At 47.2% G+C, this 15,460-nt stretch overlaps 3 protein-coding genes and 4 non-coding genes across 31 annotated transcripts in view; all 7 read left to right on the top strand.

The window, feature by feature from the left end:
• mim (missing-in-metastasis) overlaps positions 1-15,460 on the top strand; it is a 32,022-nt gene that overhangs the window by 12,415 nt on the left and 4,147 nt on the right. For 12 of the 25 annotated variants that reach the window (XM_070277894.1, XM_017238094.3, XM_017238091.3 and 9 more), the window contains exons 3-12: positions 7,070-7,131; positions 8,363-8,436; positions 9,744-10,198; positions 10,256-10,513; positions 10,613-10,693; positions 10,810-11,112; positions 11,408-11,522; positions 11,669-12,520; positions 12,976-14,616; positions 15,196-15,320. In XM_070277894.1, coding sequence (XP_070133995.1) covers positions 7,070-7,131; positions 8,363-8,436; positions 9,744-10,198; positions 10,256-10,513; positions 10,613-10,693; positions 10,810-11,112; positions 11,408-11,522; positions 11,669-12,520; positions 12,976-14,616; positions 15,196-15,320 — 3,966 coding nt within the window. Of the gene's footprint in view, positions 1-7,069; positions 7,132-8,362; positions 8,437-9,743; positions 10,199-10,255; positions 10,514-10,612; positions 10,694-10,809; positions 11,113-11,407; positions 11,523-11,668; positions 12,521-12,975; positions 14,617-15,195; positions 15,321-15,460 lie in introns of those variants that run through there. The other 13 variants (XM_017238100.3, XM_017238099.3, XM_017238097.3 and 10 more) reach the window with 9 other exon arrangements.
• TRNAK-CUU (transfer RNA lysine (anticodon CUU)) lies at positions 113-185 on the top strand. Its single transcript has one exon. It is a non-coding gene; the product is annotated as a tRNA-Lys (tRNA).
• TRNAK-CUU (transfer RNA lysine (anticodon CUU)) lies at positions 630-702 on the top strand. The gene has a single exon. It is a non-coding gene; the product is annotated as a tRNA-Lys (tRNA).
• TRNAK-CUU (transfer RNA lysine (anticodon CUU)) lies at positions 1,175-1,247 on the top strand. Its single transcript has one exon. It is a non-coding gene; the product is annotated as a tRNA-Lys (tRNA).
• TRNAK-CUU (transfer RNA lysine (anticodon CUU)) lies at positions 1,720-1,792 on the top strand. Its single transcript has one exon. It is a non-coding gene; the product is annotated as a tRNA-Lys (tRNA).
• LOC108123115 (uncharacterized) lies at positions 2,856-3,642 on the top strand. The gene is made up of 3 exons (XM_017238104.3): positions 2,856-3,117; positions 3,177-3,353; positions 3,409-3,642. The coding sequence occupies exons 1-3, from the start codon at positions 2,878-2,880 to the stop codon at positions 3,586-3,588; spliced, it is 597 nt and encodes a 198-aa protein (XP_017093593.2). The 5' UTR covers positions 2,856-2,877; the 3' UTR covers positions 3,589-3,642.
• CheB42b (Chemosensory protein B 42b) lies at positions 4,029-4,773 on the top strand. The gene is made up of 3 exons (XM_070279197.1): positions 4,029-4,271; positions 4,337-4,513; positions 4,568-4,773. Exons 1-3 carry the CDS (start codon positions 4,029-4,031, stop codon positions 4,742-4,744), a joined length of 597 nt encoding a protein of 198 aa, XP_070135298.1. The 3' UTR covers positions 4,745-4,773.

The following is a 15,460-nucleotide window of genomic DNA, read 5'->3' as shown; positions in this document are numbered from 1 at the left end:
GTGGCTGCCCAAACAAGCAAAGGGCGTTGGAAACAGCAATAATATATAATAATAGATCTATGATCTATTTGGAACACGTTCCGGCTGTGATAGGGATCGGATACGCCCACCTGCCCGGCTAGCTCAGTCGGTAGAGCATGAGACTCTTAATCTCAGGGTCGTGGGTTCGAGCCCCACGTTGGGCGGAGCATTTTTTTTATTTTGGTCGGCAATAACGGAAAATTAATTAATTTCTTAATTCAAGTCAGTAGGCTATTTCTATGCGACACTTAATTATTTAAAATTTCATAGTTTTAGGCCTTTGTGGAGCAGATAATGAAAGAAGCTTTTAAAAGTCGGTTAATGGAAAGTGTATTTCTTTGGACTCTTTAACCCTTAGGCAGTGACTGTGTATATTGAAAACGTATAGTATATTTTAATTGTTTAATATATGATATTATTATAATCGATCTTTTTAAAATCTCCCTCTATTTTGTGGAAACTTAGGCCTACTATTATACATATTTTTTATAAATAAATACATACCTATTCTTACCTTAGCATAAGTAGCATTATATCTATTTATAGAATATCATATCTATGAGGACCTCTTAACTTGGTTTGAGAACTTGGCTGGCCTAATTCCAACAGCCCGGCTAGCTCAGTCGGTAGAGCATGAGACTCTTAATCTCAGGGTCGTGGGTTCGAGCCCCACGTTGGGCGACTGATAACTTTTTTGGGAAATATTCTTTAAAAAAGTACTTTAAATATTTAATTTTATTAATTGTTTATTAATTGTTAATTTTTTCAATTATAAAAAATATATATTAAAAACAAAAAGAAGGCACTTTTCTTAGATATTCAGTAAAGAAACTGGATTTTCGTCTTTATGATTCTTTAACTATAAAGATTACAATTATATTTTTGATTTAATGGTTAATTAATCTATATGCTTAATTAATACATTTTAAAACTCTTCGGTATATTTCCCATAATTCTTAATTTAAAATAATAAAAAGGTCTTTTTTCTCAAAAGTTTCCTCACACTTGTGTTTACTTTTTCTATTTTTTTAATAAAATTCTATGCTGCTTCGTGCTTTTATTAGAAATTCTATGCTGCTCTGAGCTTTCGAGAGCCCCCCCTATAGCCCCCTCGAATCGTCTTGGGGGCCTCTCGGCTCGCCCCTTCTCATATGCCCGGCTAGCTCAGTCGGTAGAGCATGAGACTCTTAATCTCAGGGTCGTGGGTTCGAGCCCCACGTTGGGCGACTGATAACTTTTTTGGGAAATATTCTTTAAAAAAGTACTTTAAATATTTAATTTTATTAATTGTTTATTAATTGTTAATTTTTTCAATTATAAAAAATATATATTAAAAACAAAAAGAAGGCACTTTTCTTAGATATTCAGTAAAGAAACTGGATTTTCGTCTTTATGATTCTTTAACTATAAAGATTACAATTATATTTTTGATTTAATGGTTAATTAATCTATATGCTTAATTAATACATTTTAAAACTCTTCGGTATATTTCCCATAATTCTTAATTTAAAATAATAAAAAGGTCTTTTTTCTCAAAAGTTTCCTCACACTTGTGTTTACTTTTTCTATTTTTTTAATAAAATTCTATGCTGCTTCGTGCTTTTATTAGAAATTCTATGCTGCTCTGAGCTTTCGAGAGCCCCCCCTATAGCCCCCTCGAATCGTCTTGGGGGCCTCTCGGCTCCCCCCTTCTCATATGCCCGGCTAGCTCAGTCGGTAGAGCATGAGACTCTTAATCTCAGGGTCGTGGGTTCGAGCCCCACGTTGGGCGAACATAATTTTTTGTTCTTATTGTTTTATTTTTGCATTTCAATTAATATTTTGCTTAATGTACAATGCTTTATTTTTTTGTGAGTAATTGTTGTCTGCGAACTTTGCTCTCAAGCGGTCTACACGCGTGCCTGGTTAGTGTCTGTTGTGCGGGTAGGTAGGTAGGGCTCTGTTTGTAGATACATAGATATATCTATGTATTTATAGCTGATTCTGTGAATGGTCCAATACAACAGACAACCGACAAGAGCTAATGAGTTTTTATTTATGGCAGCATTCGCAGCTGACGCAATGTGTTGCCATTTCTATGACAATATCTCATGTACGGGCCTTCCTCTCCCTCCCCTTTCAAGGTTGTAGTTATACAGGATGTGGATGCAGCAATGAGTCCTATCTGGTGCAAGGTCCTTCTCAGGCCTACCTCCTCCCCCAAGCCCATGGCTAGAGATCTAAAGAGTAAGAGAATAAATATCAGAAACAACTCTCATCATCATCTTAGTTGATTTTAATTACTTGGCATTATTTTAATGGCTTTGTGGAGGAATAGCTCGTTGATGCTTATGGCTCTGCTGCTCTGGAATCACTGATGTGGATGTGGTCCCCACTCTGGGGGCTAATAACTCAGTTTTGTCACATTTGACATGCAGGGATTCCAACCGCGCCTGCACGTTGAATTTCTGTTCAACAACCGACAATTAACTTTAATGAATATGAAATCGCATTGGCGATACAACCGCCGAGATATTGTCGCGATATAGTCGCGTCATGTGTCGCGTTGTCTCGCCCAATTATGCAAAATAGTTATAGAGTTATTCCCTATTTTCATCAATGTCAGATGAATGTTACTTTTAAAAGAAACAATCTACATAGGGAGGTAGTATCCCTACCATTATCCACCACCCCGTAATATGGTAGCCGTAACATGTCGATTGTGTAATAACTCCTGGATCTATTACCTTGTTGCATGTGGCTTGTCGATATAATCTGGGATTAGTGACTTAATGATGATCCATAATTGGGGGTTTCCGATGCTGGAAGCCCTATATAAGCTCGGCTTAGTAAATTAATCGCTAATAGCTAAAAAAAATGCTAAAAGTTCACTTGATTCTCATCGTAAACCTGGCCGGGATTTGGGCCGCCGACTACGAAATGCTTCTCGAGGATCCGGATATCTTTTCACCCTGCACCGAGCCCCCACCCGGTTCGGCGGGCATCCGGGGGCTCTTGAACATGGATGACCTGGTGAAGAGCCAGGAAGATGAAACGATTCACGTCTCCGAGAATGCATCCACCACTTGGGAGCTGCAACCCACCGATCGAATTTCTGTAAATCCACTCCAAGTATTCCTCCAAAAAAATGGGATTTCATTGGTCAGTTCTTTCAGGCAAGGTTCGCCATGATGCACTTCAACCGGGGCACCTGGGAGCCCACTGTCTTCAGCGTGGCCACTCCGGACTTTTGCTCGGTGATGTTCGATGAGGATCAGTACTGGTACAAGTACTGGACCAAGAACATCCTGAACCGCGATGAGGTGGAGGAGAAGTGCCTAAGGACACCTGGTGTGAGTTGAACAAGGACACTACCTGCTTCTCGAACTCTCGACTCTTATATTTTAGACCATTCTGGCTCACAAACCCTTCGATGTGGTACTACGGATGATGAATATCCGGGGAGCTACCTTGAACGGACGCTACAAGGCGGTGGTCACTTTCGAGGCTTTTGACGAGAAGAACGCCCCGCGACCCAACACCATTTGCTTTGAAGTCAGGGGCGAGGTGGAAAAGTTAAAGAAATGAAGTCTCTAAGATCAAGGATGTGATCTTTTTAATAAAAATGTGGCTTTAAAAAGAGGTTTTAATTTATAGAAGTATTGGAATTGGAAGTATATAGAGTGGGTCCTTCAAAAGATATATTTTAATTAAGGTTTTGGTGGTTCAATCTGGACCCGGATAGGCATCATAGAGCATATTCCCTTCAGTATCTTTTTCAAAACCCGGAAGCTGGTAATCTTCTCGATGGGTTGTCTTCTTTATCGGCTAGTCAAGATCTTCAAAAAAAGATATAATCTAATATTTGTTGATCGAAAAGATAAGCAAAAAACACAGGAACTGCATGTTTCGGATCTCGATGACACCTTATGATGGGACTAATCCCAATGTTGTCCCAACGATAATCAGTAACTACAAGCGGAACCGGCCATATAAGAGCGTGTCCAGTTTAATACTGAACCACAATAATGATGGGAATCTCGTGGCTGGTGATTATCGTGGGTGTGACCTGCTGCCGGGCCTCGGACTACGAGCTGCTGCTCGAGGATCCGGACATATTCTCGCCCTGCACCGATGGACCACCCGGTTCGATTGGGGTGCCCGAGGCCTTCGACCTGAGCCAGCTGGAGATCGAACATAATGGTGATACGCTTCATGTGACTGGCAATGTGACCCTCACCTGGGATGTTAATCCCAAGGATCGGATAACCGTAAACTTGATAACTTCATAGCCTAGTGGGGTATACTTCCATATCGATGTCTCGAATCCTTGCAGGGGAAAGTGGAGGTCTTTCACTTCAATCGCGGCAACTGGGAGCCGACTGTCTTCACCATGAGCACCCAGGACTTTTGTTCCATTATGTACGACCGGAATCAGTATTGGTACAAGATGTGGACTGGCTATATAACAAATCGGGCCGATGTTGAAAAGAAGTGCATTAATACCCCGGGTGTAAGTGATGGGGTCTCCACCTAGTCTATATCTATATCTCTGCCTGAATTTCAGACCGTTCTGGTTCATGAGCCCTTCGATATGGAGCTGAAAGCTAAAGATATTCGAGGGCCTACTATCCGAGGTCGTCACAAGTTGGTTGTAAAGCTCCTGGCTATCGATGAGAGGCAACATCCCCGTCCAACTACCGTTTGTTTCGAGATCAGAGGGGAGTTCACAAAAATGAAATAGTGGGTTGTGATCCTCCAACTACTCTAATGGCTGAATAAAAAGGATATGCTCTGTGAACTCGAATTCGTTTTGTTTTGCGGTTTGTGGCACGCTTTGTCTGCAACTTGAGTTCATGTTGCGGTTGCCATGTTGCAACTACAAAGCTACTTCTTGGGTTACAAACATGGGGAGGGAATGAGAAAGAGGGGCAACTCATATTCTGGCCAGAGTTTTGGGGTCACGACATCGTCAGAAATAGGTAACTATCGGTTATTGAATTACTTGACGATGATTGCCACAAGTTGCGATCTTTTCAAATCGATTCCATCGATTGCCAATTTCCCAATCTTGTTGGGTTTCTGGAAACTTTCAAAAGCATCGTGAAGAGCGGGCGGGAACACTTTCATTTCATATTCCTGCCAAATAATTTTCTACTTTCTAAAAAAAAAAAAGCCAAGAAACAAAAACGGTTTTTAGGTGCAAATTAGTGGCGCACGATTCCCCAGCCACCAAGCCATACAGCCACCCAGCTACCCCGCCGGCAGATCCGTCAAAGTCAACATCTCTGGCCAATACCGAAAATGATGCCCCCGGGCATCTCTCATAGAAAATCAATCAGACCAGTGCCGACCAGTAGGCAGAGTCTTCCTCGCAGAGTCGAGTCATTTTTGCATAAGGAACGGTGATGCAGTTTCCCAGATTTTTCTGGACCCCAAAACAGCGCAATGTAGGACGTGGCTCTGAACCCGTTTCTTAGCCAACTCCGACTCCGCCTCTTTCTAGCTGCCGCTGAGGGAATCTTTGGAGAGACTTGCAACAAAACTGTTGCATGAATGGGGCTGTGAACCAGCTGGAGCTCTGGCTCAGTCGTGTGGGCTGATTTTGTAGGCTATTGGAAAGATCAAGAGTTTATAATGTCAGTGTGTATAGCTGTGTGTGTGTGAACCTTTCCAGTTTTTTCTTTCCGAGAGCTCTGACTGGCATAAATTGTGGGCTTTAAGGTGTCTAGCTCTTACGAGTTAGTTAGCCAAGAAGCTACATAGTCACTGGAAAGTGTTTGGAGCTCATCTCGTAGAAGGTTTACTTTAATTGGCCTGCACTGCTGACTTGGCCCGCCATTCATGAGGCAACTACTACCCGGAGGTTTAGACCAGCTGAGCTATCTACCAAAACGCCAACGTAGGCCTGGTCTGGTCAATGTAATGACAGCTTTGCGTGTTTTGGAGCTGGCTGGCTGGCTGACTGGCATGGTGGCCACCAAAATGTTCATTCACAAAATGCCGCCAAGCCGCCACACAGCCCACGCAGTCGTTGGAAAAGAGGCTTATCAACTTTTTTGGTTGCCACAACACATAACACCAAAAAAATAACAAAAAACCTATAGCTTTTGCAAGAAATAAATAATAATTATTTGCATGTGGGATGCGAACGTGTTCCAATCGGTTTAAATATTTACGAAAATAGTAATTTTATGCTGGAGAGAATTATTTGTAATATCAGGCGATTGGTTCTCCCCCTCCAATTGAAAGCCAAACTGCAAAGCCAGCAGAAAATGCCTCCAAAAATCGATTTCCGTTCAATTATTATTTGGCTTTGTTGGTCTGTTTCTGTTCACTTGCCATTTTTTTGTTTGGTTCGTTTACCTTTTGGCCCTCTAAGTGCATTTATTGGCCCGTTCGGAGGCCCGTTTATGCAACTGCCCTGGCCCAGACCTGGCATTCGAATCGATTTCCCTGCCTCGAAAGTGAGAACTGAAGAGTATCTACCATGTTGGAATATATATCCGCTACTAAAATATAATACTTTATATCTTAATAAAGTGAGTCTTTCAATGTCATTTGTTGTGTAATTGTGGCAGTAACTCGTTTTCACTTTTATTGAACATTTGCGCTTCTTTACTTGCGATATTATTATTTCTTGTTTATATAGATACATAAAATGTCTAGCTGCCTTTTATGGAAGCCGCTCTCAGCCCGAGTCTTGGCCAGAAGCCAGTTGGCCGGCCACGATTTGGCTCGGAAGCTTAATTAGAAACAAGCCCGAGGGGAGTCCAACCATCCAACCATATGGATAAAATCAGTCACGCCCTTCTGCCTTTATAATATGAGTATTATCTGACTTTTAATGAAATTTGCAGACAACAAAAGTTGAATTCAATTGAATTAAATCAGTTTAAGCTGTGAACTTTTACCAGAAAGAGTAATGGCATTTAAATAAAGGTTAAAGCCTTTGTTTATATACTACTCTATCCAATCTAATATTGATTTATATAAGATTACATTTCAAGCTAAAGTAACCCAATTCCCCATCTAATTTATTCCTAAATTTTCTTATTTTTTCTTCCAGAACACCTCACCATTGTGGGAGGATTTTGTGGCCAAGGCGGGTAAACTCCATACATGCCTGAGGTAAGTTTATTATTGATGAGGTGCGGATTTCTCCATTGGGGGAAGGAAGGGAGAGGCCTTTCAACAGCAATACTGGAACAACAATCGCAATTGCAAAACCCCAGAATGAATAAACAAACTTGTAGTTTACCTAAAAGTCGATTTTTAATGCTTTCCACTTCCCTCGCACACATGCATAATGTTTCAGTGATTATTTCTGTGTCGAGACCACCGACGCTGTGTTTATTTTATTTTCGCTCTCTGTTATTTTTATGCTCAGACTTGGCCCAAATTTACTTTCCTACGACGGCAACGTCTGGCCAGAAGTTTATAGCTCTCATACAGCACATACATATATGTAGCTGCATTAATCATTATCCCAAATCATGTTGTCCGAGTCTCTCTAGATGACTGAGTTTGCGAAAAAAAGCGTTCCGAGTGTGTTTGGCCACTGCGCTTGACACACTTCTTGGCCGGCAGGTCCCCCCCGGGTGTGGACTTTCATAAAACACTTGAGTGCTCCAAGACCTACAGTGGGTTACCCGAAGGTTGTACCTGGGTCCAATTATGAGAATTGGGGAAGATATAGCCATCACAGTGCGCCCTACAGGGGAAATCAGCATTTTTAAGGGACCCCATCAGAAAAATGGACAAAAAATCTGAAAAATATTTTGTCTCGGGATTTTGATGCAGAATGGTGGAGAATCGATACAGAAATCGTTTAAGGTACTCCGCTTGAGAATCGGATGAGAATTGGGGAAGATAGAGCCATCACAGTGGACCCTATAGGGGAAAACAGCACTTTCAAGGGATCCCATCAGACAAATGGACAAAAAATGTGAAAAATATTTTGTCTCGGGATTTTGATGCAGAATGGAAGAGAATCGGTCCAGAAATCGTTTAAGGTACTCCGCTTGAGAATCGGATGAGAATTGGGGAAGATAGAGCCATCACAGTGGAATCTATAGGGAAAATCCCATTTTTAAGGAGGTTTAATATATCTTCTATCAAAAATTTCAACATTTCTTCTAAGAAAGCTATGCCTTTACATCTTTCTCCTCTGCCCTGGAGGCACTGCCTTTCATAATTTCCTCCTCTCCTGCCCTGGACTGCCTTTCTTCTCTAGCTGTCGCCTAATTGAAATGTCGCCCACCGCAAATTGAAAAAGATCTTTATTAAATCTAGACGGCTTCTTGGAAGCATAATAATAATATTAATACTATGTATGTTTCTTTTTTTTGTATTTCCGCAGGGCCGCCATCCAGGCAATCGCCGCCTATTTGGATGCCTTCCAAAAGATAGCAGATGCGGCGACCAATTCAAGAGGTAAGTTCTGCCTGTGGAGACATTGTCGGGGTATTTGCACCACGTGGGCTTCCCCCACAGCCCATACACACGGTTGGTTGTCTATCTATTCTGGGCTGTGTGTGTGTGTTTTCATTATTCATGCGTCCGCTCACACTCGCCGGCGGTCATCGATCTGATTTTTTTGTTCAACACAGTTGGGTTGTTGTTGGGCTGATCTTCCTCGGAGCTCACGCATTTCGCTGCTTTTGCTATTTTTATTTATTTATTGGCTGCGATGCGACGCACTCGTCAAGTACCCGCCTGGTTATGCAATTCTCGGGACGGGAAATACAAAAAAAAAATAAACTAGAAAGCTTGATAAAAATCAGAATGCTGGGGGGGACTTTGAACAGCAAGCTCAGCTAGCTAGAAAAGGGGTTATGCTCATCAGCTATAAAGATTTAATAAAAAACCTAAATTATAAACCTAATCAGAACTGCCAGTCTGGGTAATTTTTTCAATAAACTAGAGACCTGGTGGATGGGCTAAGCTCTGGCATTAGCATATATTGATCCTCTTTGGGCCATGTGCACTCCCCTCTTGGCCAGTGTCCGTGCTAAGTGCATATGCTCGTAACTTAGCCACCCTTTTGGGCAAAGTACTTCCAAATGGTTTCATTAGTTTAGTGGTTACTTGGTCTAGAGCTGGCTCGGTCAAGCATCGGCACAAGTGTCAATTGTCCTTTTGCCCATCGAGGGGTGAAACTTGCTACTAGGTGGTGGTGGGTTTTAGGTACTTGGGTGGGATTTGGAGCAAGTGGCTCTTAAGAAGGGGCCGGCCATGCTTTGGCAGATAATTACACATTAAATGAGGATGCCAGCAGTCAGGGTGTCTGAGTTTCCGACTCTGGAGGCAGTCGGAGCTAATCGGGCCGCCTGTCATTTGCCTTCAGTGTTCTGGCTGGCAGGAGCAGGGGGGGTAGGGGGCATGAACTGCCTCTGCCAGTAGCAGTTAGTCTGACTAGTTTGCCCGGACTAACCGTCTTTGAGTCTGACTGTGTGGCATGGCATAATGGGCACACACGGGACCATAGAATTGAGGCTAGAGTCCCGAATCGTGTGGCATGTGGCATGCAATCCCAAACCAATCCCCATCCCAACCTGAATCGAAGCGACAGCCCATGGCGTGTGATTGTAGTTGCATGCTCTAAACATTTCCGCTGCCAATCTCCCCTGGAAGTTATTTTATTTAAAAAATGCAAATATCCCTATAAATGTTTAAAATAAAACATACTCCTTTTCCTGTTTTAAAGTAAGATGACTAACTCCCTTCTCTTTTTGAAACAGGCGCTTCAAAGGAGATCGGCACCGCCCTGACCCGAGTCTGCCTGCGCCACAAGGCGGTGGAGACGCGCCTAAAGACCTTCACCACGGCCATCATGGATTGCCTGGTGCAGCCGCTGCAGGAGAGGATCGAGGACTGGAAGCGGACAGTGGCCACCATCGACAAGGACCATGCCAAAGAGTACAAGCGGTGCCGGAGCGAGCTGAAGAAGCGCTCCAGCGACACGCTGCGCCTCCAGAAGAAGGCCAGGAAGGGCCAGACGGACGGCCTCCAGTCCCTGATGGACTCGCACATGCAGGACGTTACACTCCGGCGGGCCGAGCTGGAGGAGGTGGAGAAGAAGTCCCTGAGGGCGGCCATGGTGGAGGAGAGGCTGCGATATTGCAGCTTCGTTCACATGCTCCAGCCGGTGGTGCACGAGGAGTGCGAGGTCATGTCCGAACTGGGTCACCTCCAGGTGAGTTTCAATGGAATCTCATCAAAGACTACAATCTAACCCTTTCCAAATTCGCAGGAGGCGATGCAGTCAATAGCTCTGGTCACCAAGGACCCCAGTGTCCTGCCCCAGGCCTCCGAGGAGCTCATCCACGATGCCAAGGCCAGCATTAACCTGTACCCCGAGTCCCCGGGTGGCGGTTCGGGCTCCCAGGGCGGTGGCTGCTCCAATTCGCTGGGTTCCCGTAAGAGCTCCGTCTGCTCCATCAGCAGCATCAACAGTAGCGGGTCCAGCAATTCGCCGGGCCACCACCACTATCCGCGTTCCCTGTCGCAGGTGCGTCACCCATCAGGGATTACCATGCGACCATTGTGGCGTCACTCATTTCCCGGTTTTCATCAAATGTTCTTTTGTGTTTCGTTTTCGTTTTTTTAGTTTGTAACGCCCGCCATTCGCTTGAAACCTGGTGAATCCAGTGATAGTGGCTTTTGCTCATCGCCAGCGCTAACAACACAGGTTTTCATTTATTTTCCTTCCGTTCGATTATCCAACACCCAGCCTCTGATTACTTCTTGTGCCTCGCTTGTGGTTAGTTCTCTGTACTGATAGTCCCTTCTCTGGTCATTCCACAGACATCGAATGCCACCAACCAGACGGCGAACGTGTCCACCTGGCCGCCGCACACCCAGGACGCTGTGGACAGCCTGCCGCCCACCGCCGACCGGCCGCACACCATTTCGACGGCCTACGAGAAGGGTCACCAGCGCCCGCCGCTGACCGTCTATACGTTCCAGAACCCGGAGACCATACCCGAGTCCACCACTGGCCTCAACAATGGACAGCCGCCAGCCAATGGACAGCCATCCTCGGGCCAGACCACTCCGGCTACCCAGAAGTCTCCGGCTGCCTCCCTCAGCCGGCCACCGCTGCCAGTTGTAAGTATGGTTCGGATAGGACTTCTTTGATGGTTCCATAGTCGGCCCGTAGTCGACTATTGCTTTCTTTCACACTCAACTAAGTTGTCTCTCTCGTTCCGTTGGTCCTGACCACCGCAACAGAAGCCAGCCCACGTGGTGAGTACGTCATGTCAGCGGCAGAGCCCCACTCGCGCTCATCTGCATGCGCCCCCCGCTAGCCCATTGACAACTAGGTGTTCCAAAAGTCGCTTCATTTCAAGTCCTTTCTAAGAAAGTCCTTGCTATGTAGACTAATGCCATTGTATCCTTGCAGCGCTGCTCGTCGTTGGAGCGCCCGCTATCGGCCCAGAGCAACCATCGCCAGGGAAGCGGAAGCAACCTGCTGCAACGGCAGTGCCCCTCACCGATTCCAGCTCATATCACGAAAGGTGAGTCCCAGCTTCTGACCACTCAGTGTCTTTGTGTGCACGCTTGTCCCACCGGCTAATCCCATCAGTCTTACTAATGATCGTGTTGTAACCATCTATCCCCACCGCCTACACGCATGTCACCGCTAACACCGTCCGCCACTCAGAGCTGTCCGCCGCGCATCATGCCCAGCAGCAGCAGCACCAACAGCTCCAGCAACAGCAGCAGCCACAGCCGACACCGCCCACCTACGTCAACATGTCCGAGTTGGCCAACATGGCGGCCATGAAACTGACCAACCACCAGAATCAGAACCAGAACCAGCAGCAGCCGCCTCCTTTGAAGCAACAGAGCTCCATCGACTCGATCAGCTCCCAGCATTCCAATGACTCCACCGGTTCGCATCAACTGCTCCAACAGCAGCAGCAGCACCAGCACATGCCACAGCAGCCAAACCATCACTCCGCCTCTGCCACAGCCACTCGCTCCCATTCCATATCCTCGACGGCCTCGTCGCTGCACTCGCATCCGTCCATTGACTCGACGGTAGCTTGCGGCTCCCTGGTGGGCCAGCACAACCACAGCACCAGCACCAACACGAACACGACCACCACCTCGCCGTCCAGTGGCTGCTCCACGCCCCAGAACCACTACTCGCCCTTGCTAACCAACTCCCCCACGTCCACTGCCGCAGGTACACCCAGTGGCAGCAGCATCGGCACGGGAGCCGGCCTGGGATTCGTCTATCAGGTCAGCTCCCCCACTCCGCCCTCCAGCGAGGTGCTGAAGATCACCGAGCAGGGTACCGGGTCTGGCCAGGCCTCTGTAAACACCGATGGGGAGGAGGAGACTGACGAGCGATCGCGGGCCTCCGTCCTGCAGAAGGCATCGATGTTTGAGAAGGCGGCAGCTGCGGCTGCCGTGTCGCCACCAGCTCCGGCACCAGTCGCCGCACCAACAGCATCAGTTGTTGGCCCGGCCGGAGGACGTCGCTCCGAGGCGGAGCAGCAGGAAATGGGTAAGTGATAGAAACGATCCTCGGATCAGGATCCTCGAGGATCCTTGCACCGACTCAGCACTTCAGAGCACCTCGAAAAGATACGAGTTTCCAGAACCTCGCCTCCTGTTTCCTGGCATTCTGTTTTACGTATTAAACCCACACTTGTTTTTTGATTTTTTAGTTTTTAATTTAAAAAACAAATATTTTAGACAATATTTTAACCCCAAAATCTCTTTTTTGTTTTCTCCCGCCCTCTTCTCTCCCATGTATTCCTTGTTGGCTTTGTTGGGTTTCGCGTCCAACATCCAACCATGCACCGAATATCTCTTTTGGTTTTGACTCCATGATCACCCTACCAATATCTCTGTCATCTGTAAACTATCCACAATGAAACGCACCACAAACAACACCATCTCCAATATGAATACCAACAACAAACACCACCAACCACCAACCACCAATGATCCTAACAGACAAGTCTTTCGAAGATTCAATCCAAGCACTAAATAATTTAATTGGCGAACTAGACTCGTTCCAACGCGAGATCGATGAGGGCAAGGGCAAGCAGATGATGATGATGACCAGCAACAACAATATGTCCACCATGACGACGACGAGCAGTTCCAGCAGCAGCACCGACAACAACAACACCCCCGCCGGCAACACCAGCACCATCGAGCCGTGTGCCATCAGCAATCAGACGCACTCGAGCGGCTGCGGCACGGACATCTCGGACACCACCTCCGACGAGCTGGGCGGCGACGAGAGTGCGGAGGCGCGGCGACGGGACAGGGATCGTGACCGGGACCGGGACCTGCTGGGAGCCAGCGATTCGGAGCTGAGTCGTTGCTATGTGAGCGAGACGAGTTCGCTGACCGGCGGGATGACGGCCGGCGGCTACGAGAATCCCACGTTTGCGCACTTTGTGGCGGCCAGTGCCGGTCGAGAGGAGGCAGGTCCGGGCGACAGTGTCTCCCTGGCGTCGGACAGCCTGTGCCTGGGGCAGACGCGCCACGCCTACGTGGACACCTGCAGCGACAACGGCAGTGGTGTGGTGGTCATCTACGACCACCAGATTCCCATTACGCCGGACATCGAGTTTGTGAAGCAGAACTCGGAGATAGTGCTGCTGCGCACCAAGGATCCCCAGCCGCAGGCGCTGCAGCTGCACGAGATGCGCGAGTTGCAGCAGCTGCCGACGAACCTGGCTGGGACGCCGGACTCCTCGCCGGACGGTCAGGCGCCGCCGCAGCCGTCCACAGCAACCGTGGCGCCCGCCAAGCAGCGACTCTCCTCCTTCCGCGCCACCAGCGAGCAGCAGCTGCAGCTCCTTGGACGCGGCAGCCCCCAAAGAGGTAAAACAGCCACCACTGAGCAGGCACAGGACCAGCACCCACCACCACCACCACCCCAGCAGCAGCCAGTAGATCCTGTCAAGCGCCAGCTGCCGCCCAAGCCGACCAGCCTGAGCCTTTTCAGTGGCCCAGCGCCCAGCCTGGCGCCTGGCGACAAGCCCCTGGTGCCTCGAAAGTCAGACTTTAAGGCCGACCTTGATGCCAAGATCCGCAGACAGAAGCAGAAAGTCCAACAGCAATTGCAGCAGCAATCGCCGCCTCAGCAGCAAGCTCCTTCCTCCGCCACACAACCGCAACAACAACAACACTCACCACCGCCACCACCACCACAACTACAGTCGCCCCCAAACCGAAACTGTAATGTCACTAATAAGCCAGCCGCCAATGTTACTGCATCCGCATCTGCATCTGGGTCGAAACTGAACCAAATTCATAGAAATCCAAGCCAAAATCAGACAGCTGCATCATCCAATCATCCAAATAAGCAATATAAGACGCCCCCCGCCGCCTGCCCGGCATACTCATCTTCATCGACATCGCTACCATCATTGCCATTATCAGTCAGCACCACCTCATCATCAGCCAACTCTCCGCCATCGATGTTGCCCGCCAGTGCCCGACCAGTCCATACGCCACCACATGTACACTCCAATGCCAATGCCAATGCCACTGCCAATGCCCCAGCCAATCCTCAAAGCCCGGCTAGTGCCCATGCCAATGTCAAGCCGTGCATTACGCCCAGGCCGGCTTCGTTGTCGGGTTCGTTTTACTTTTGAATCGATTTTTGATTTTTGATTTGTTTTTTTGGGTTCTTTCATTTGGTTTTTGGTTCGGATTCTGCTAGAATCCTCTGGAGAGCAGTCTCTTAAATGCTTTTTTCGTTGGCTTTGGTCTCCTAACTTGTAACGTTCCAGTGTTTTAACCTTGTTTGAGTTATTTGTTTGATCTGTTTTTTAATATATCCGCCCTACTGGAGTTGGTATCACCCCCTAATCTACACCAATCATACACCGCATTCATGAAACTACACCGCACGGTACAGCCACTAACTGCTAATTGCTTGAGCATCCAAATCTAAAGCTATAGTCGACTTGATCGGGGGTGGTCCTATTAACAGTCTAAGCCACCTCTGACCTGCTTCACCCCTCGCTTGGGTCTCCGACAGGGCAGATCCTGACCCTCAGCCTACTTCTCTAACTCTAGCTGGTATTCCATGGTGTCCTGTGTTTTGTGTGCCAAACGTATATATTGTAAAGATCTCTTGTATATACTTGTAATTAACAATGAAAACCAAACGATTCCTTGCCGAAAACTAACAATGTACTTGGATGTCCGCAGGAGGAGCAGGAGGTGGCGGTGGATCCACGCGCATCGCCCGCCGTTCGTCCATCAACCAGGCCAAGCCACCGCCGCCAGTCAGACGCAGCTCATCGGTGACCCCCAGTCCCAATGCCTCGGTTGGGGTAAGTTTTCTAGAATAGTACAATATTTTCCTTTAATTAAGTTAGCCAACTAAGGTAGCTGTTAAGAAAGCTCTCCACACCAGGACACACACGTACAGACTATGTGGTCTTTTGTTTGGTTTCTCTCTGCTTTTGTTTCT

Source organism: Drosophila bipectinata, chromosome 2R (assembly GCF_030179905.1).
Source record: "Drosophila bipectinata strain 14024-0381.07 chromosome 2R, DbipHiC1v2, whole genome shotgun sequence".
Classification (NCBI taxonomy): domain Eukaryota; kingdom Metazoa; phylum Arthropoda; class Insecta; order Diptera; family Drosophilidae; genus Drosophila; species Drosophila bipectinata.
This window is presented reverse-complemented; position numbering and strand designations above follow the sequence as displayed.

Bases quoted from the DNA above. Each gene is read 5' to 3' on its own strand.
- LOC108123115 (XM_017238104.3), top strand. From the start codon at position 2,878: ATGCTAAAAGTTCACTTGATTCTCATCGTAAACCTGGCCGGGATTTGG. The intron at 3,118-3,176 runs GTAAATCCACTC...CAGTTCTTTCAG, and splicing joins AACCCACCGATCGAATTTCT to GCAAGGTTCGCCATGATGCA. The intron at 3,354-3,408 runs GTGAGTTGAACA...CTTATATTTTAG, and splicing joins AGTGCCTAAGGACACCTGGT to ACCATTCTGGCTCACAAACC.
- CheB42b (XM_070279197.1), top strand. From the start codon at position 4,029: ATGATGGGAATCTCGTGGCTGGTGATTATCGTGGGTGTGACCTGCTGC. The intron at 4,272-4,336 runs GTAAACTTGATA...GAATCCTTGCAG, and splicing joins ATCCCAAGGATCGGATAACC to GGGAAAGTGGAGGTCTTTCA. The intron at 4,514-4,567 runs GTAAGTGATGGG...CCTGAATTTCAG, and splicing joins AGTGCATTAATACCCCGGGT to ACCGTTCTGGTTCATGAGCC.